General features: G+C 47.9%; 2 protein-coding genes across 2 annotated transcripts in view; both read left to right on the plus strand.

The window, feature by feature from the left end:
* Positions 1 to 3: 3 nt before the first annotated feature.
* Positions 4 to 267, plus strand: EMH_0042380 (uncharacterized protein; the record flags this gene model as incomplete). Its single annotated transcript, XM_013495732.1, has 1 exon — positions 4 to 267. One exon carries the CDS (start codon positions 4 to 6, stop codon positions 265 to 267), a length of 264 nt encoding a protein of 87 aa, XP_013351186.1.
* An 858-nt stretch (positions 268 to 1,125) lies between these two features.
* EMH_0042390 (patatin-like phospholipase domain-containing protein, putative) overlaps positions 1,126 to 1,396 on the plus strand; it is a gene marked incomplete at both ends in the record, with an annotated part of 1,863 nt that continues 1,592 nt past the window's right edge. Inside the window, one exon of the mRNA XM_013495733.1 lies at positions 1,126 to 1,395. Coding sequence (XP_013351187.1) covers positions 1,126 to 1,395 — 270 coding nt within the window. The remainder of the gene's footprint in view (position 1,396) is intronic.

A 1,396-nucleotide genomic window follows, 5' to 3' on the forward strand; every position in this document is an offset into this window, starting at 1 on the left:
ACAATGAAACAACAAAAGTATAATATACACAAACAGAAAGAAGACAAACAAACAAAATATGAAACAAAAACACAACAGGCGCAACAGCAGCAGCAGCAGCAGCAGCAGCACGATAAGCTGCAGCAACAACAGCAGCAACTGCAGCAGCAGCAGCAACTGCAGCAGCAGCAGCAACTGCAGCAGAAACCAGGCTGGCCTTTGTGGGCCTCCTCCTTTTGCAAGCAACAGCAGCAACAGCAGCAACAGTACCAGCAACAGCAGCAGTAACAGCAACAGCAGCAGCAACAGCAGGAGCAGCAGCAGCAGCAGCAGCAGCAGCAGCGAGAGCAGCCGCAGCAGCAGTGGTGATGCGGTGGTGTCTGTAGCCTGTATCGTCGTAAACTACATTTAAATGCCTAAATAATAATAAAATAATAATTAAAAAATAAAAAAAATAAAAAAAGAATAAAATAAATTAATTTTTTATTTTATTTTTTTCTTCTTTTCTCTGTAGCTGCGACGACGGTCATGGGTGCTATCCACACAGCTAGCAGCCTGAGCCACTAGGTCTCTCTTTTTTTGTTTTTTTTTGTGTAAACACTCTTGAAATATATTTTAATTTTATTAATTAAATAAAAACAAACAAAAAACAAAAAAAAAACAAAAAAAAACAGCAGCAACCACGGGGTGTATGCGCAGCTGGGGGGCCCCCCGCCGGCTCAGCGGTCAGTCCGTCGGTGGTGCTCTTCTCCCTGGGGTGTATAGGGCCTCAATATGTGTATATTTTTGTGGTTTTATGAATAAAAAAAGAAAATAATTTAAATAAAATAATTTTAATTTATTTTTATTGTAATTTTGGCGTTTTTTTTGGCCTCTGACTCGCTCAGCAGTCTGCCACCGCCGCCACCCTCTGCGGTGTATAGGCAGCTGCTGCTGCTGCATTTTCATCCCCCTAAAAATAAGATGTATATAAAACATTTTTTTATTTTTCTTTTTTCTTTTTCTCTTGTCTCGTGTGTATATACCCATGCGGCCCCACACACTACGCCAAAGGGTCGCGCAAAGGGGAGAGCAGCAGCAGCAGCAGCAGCAGCAGCACAAGCTGCTGCTGCTGCTGCTGGTCTGCCTCAAGATTTTCTCTCTCAAATGCTGCAGTCTCTAACAGGGGATGCTGCTGGCGGAGACCCGGGCCTGATGGAGTCCATGCTGAAGCAGTTTGCTGCTGAGATGGGGGCCCCGGGGGGCCCCCCCTCCCCCCCAGCAGCTGGGGGCCCCCCCTCCCCCGCAGCTGAGGGCCCCCTGGGGGGTTTGTTCTCTGAGGGGCTGCCGTCGCTGCAGCAGATGCTGGGGGATTTCACAGAGAGCCCCCTGGGTTCTGGCTTGGCTTCACTTGGGCTTGGGGGGGCCCCCCGGGGGG

This window comes from Eimeria mitis, genomic scaffold (assembly GCF_000499745.2).
Source record: "Eimeria mitis Houghton genomic scaffold, Emh_scaff1721, whole genome shotgun sequence".
In the NCBI taxonomy this organism is placed as follows: domain Eukaryota; phylum Apicomplexa; class Conoidasida; order Eucoccidiorida; family Eimeriidae; genus Eimeria; species Eimeria mitis.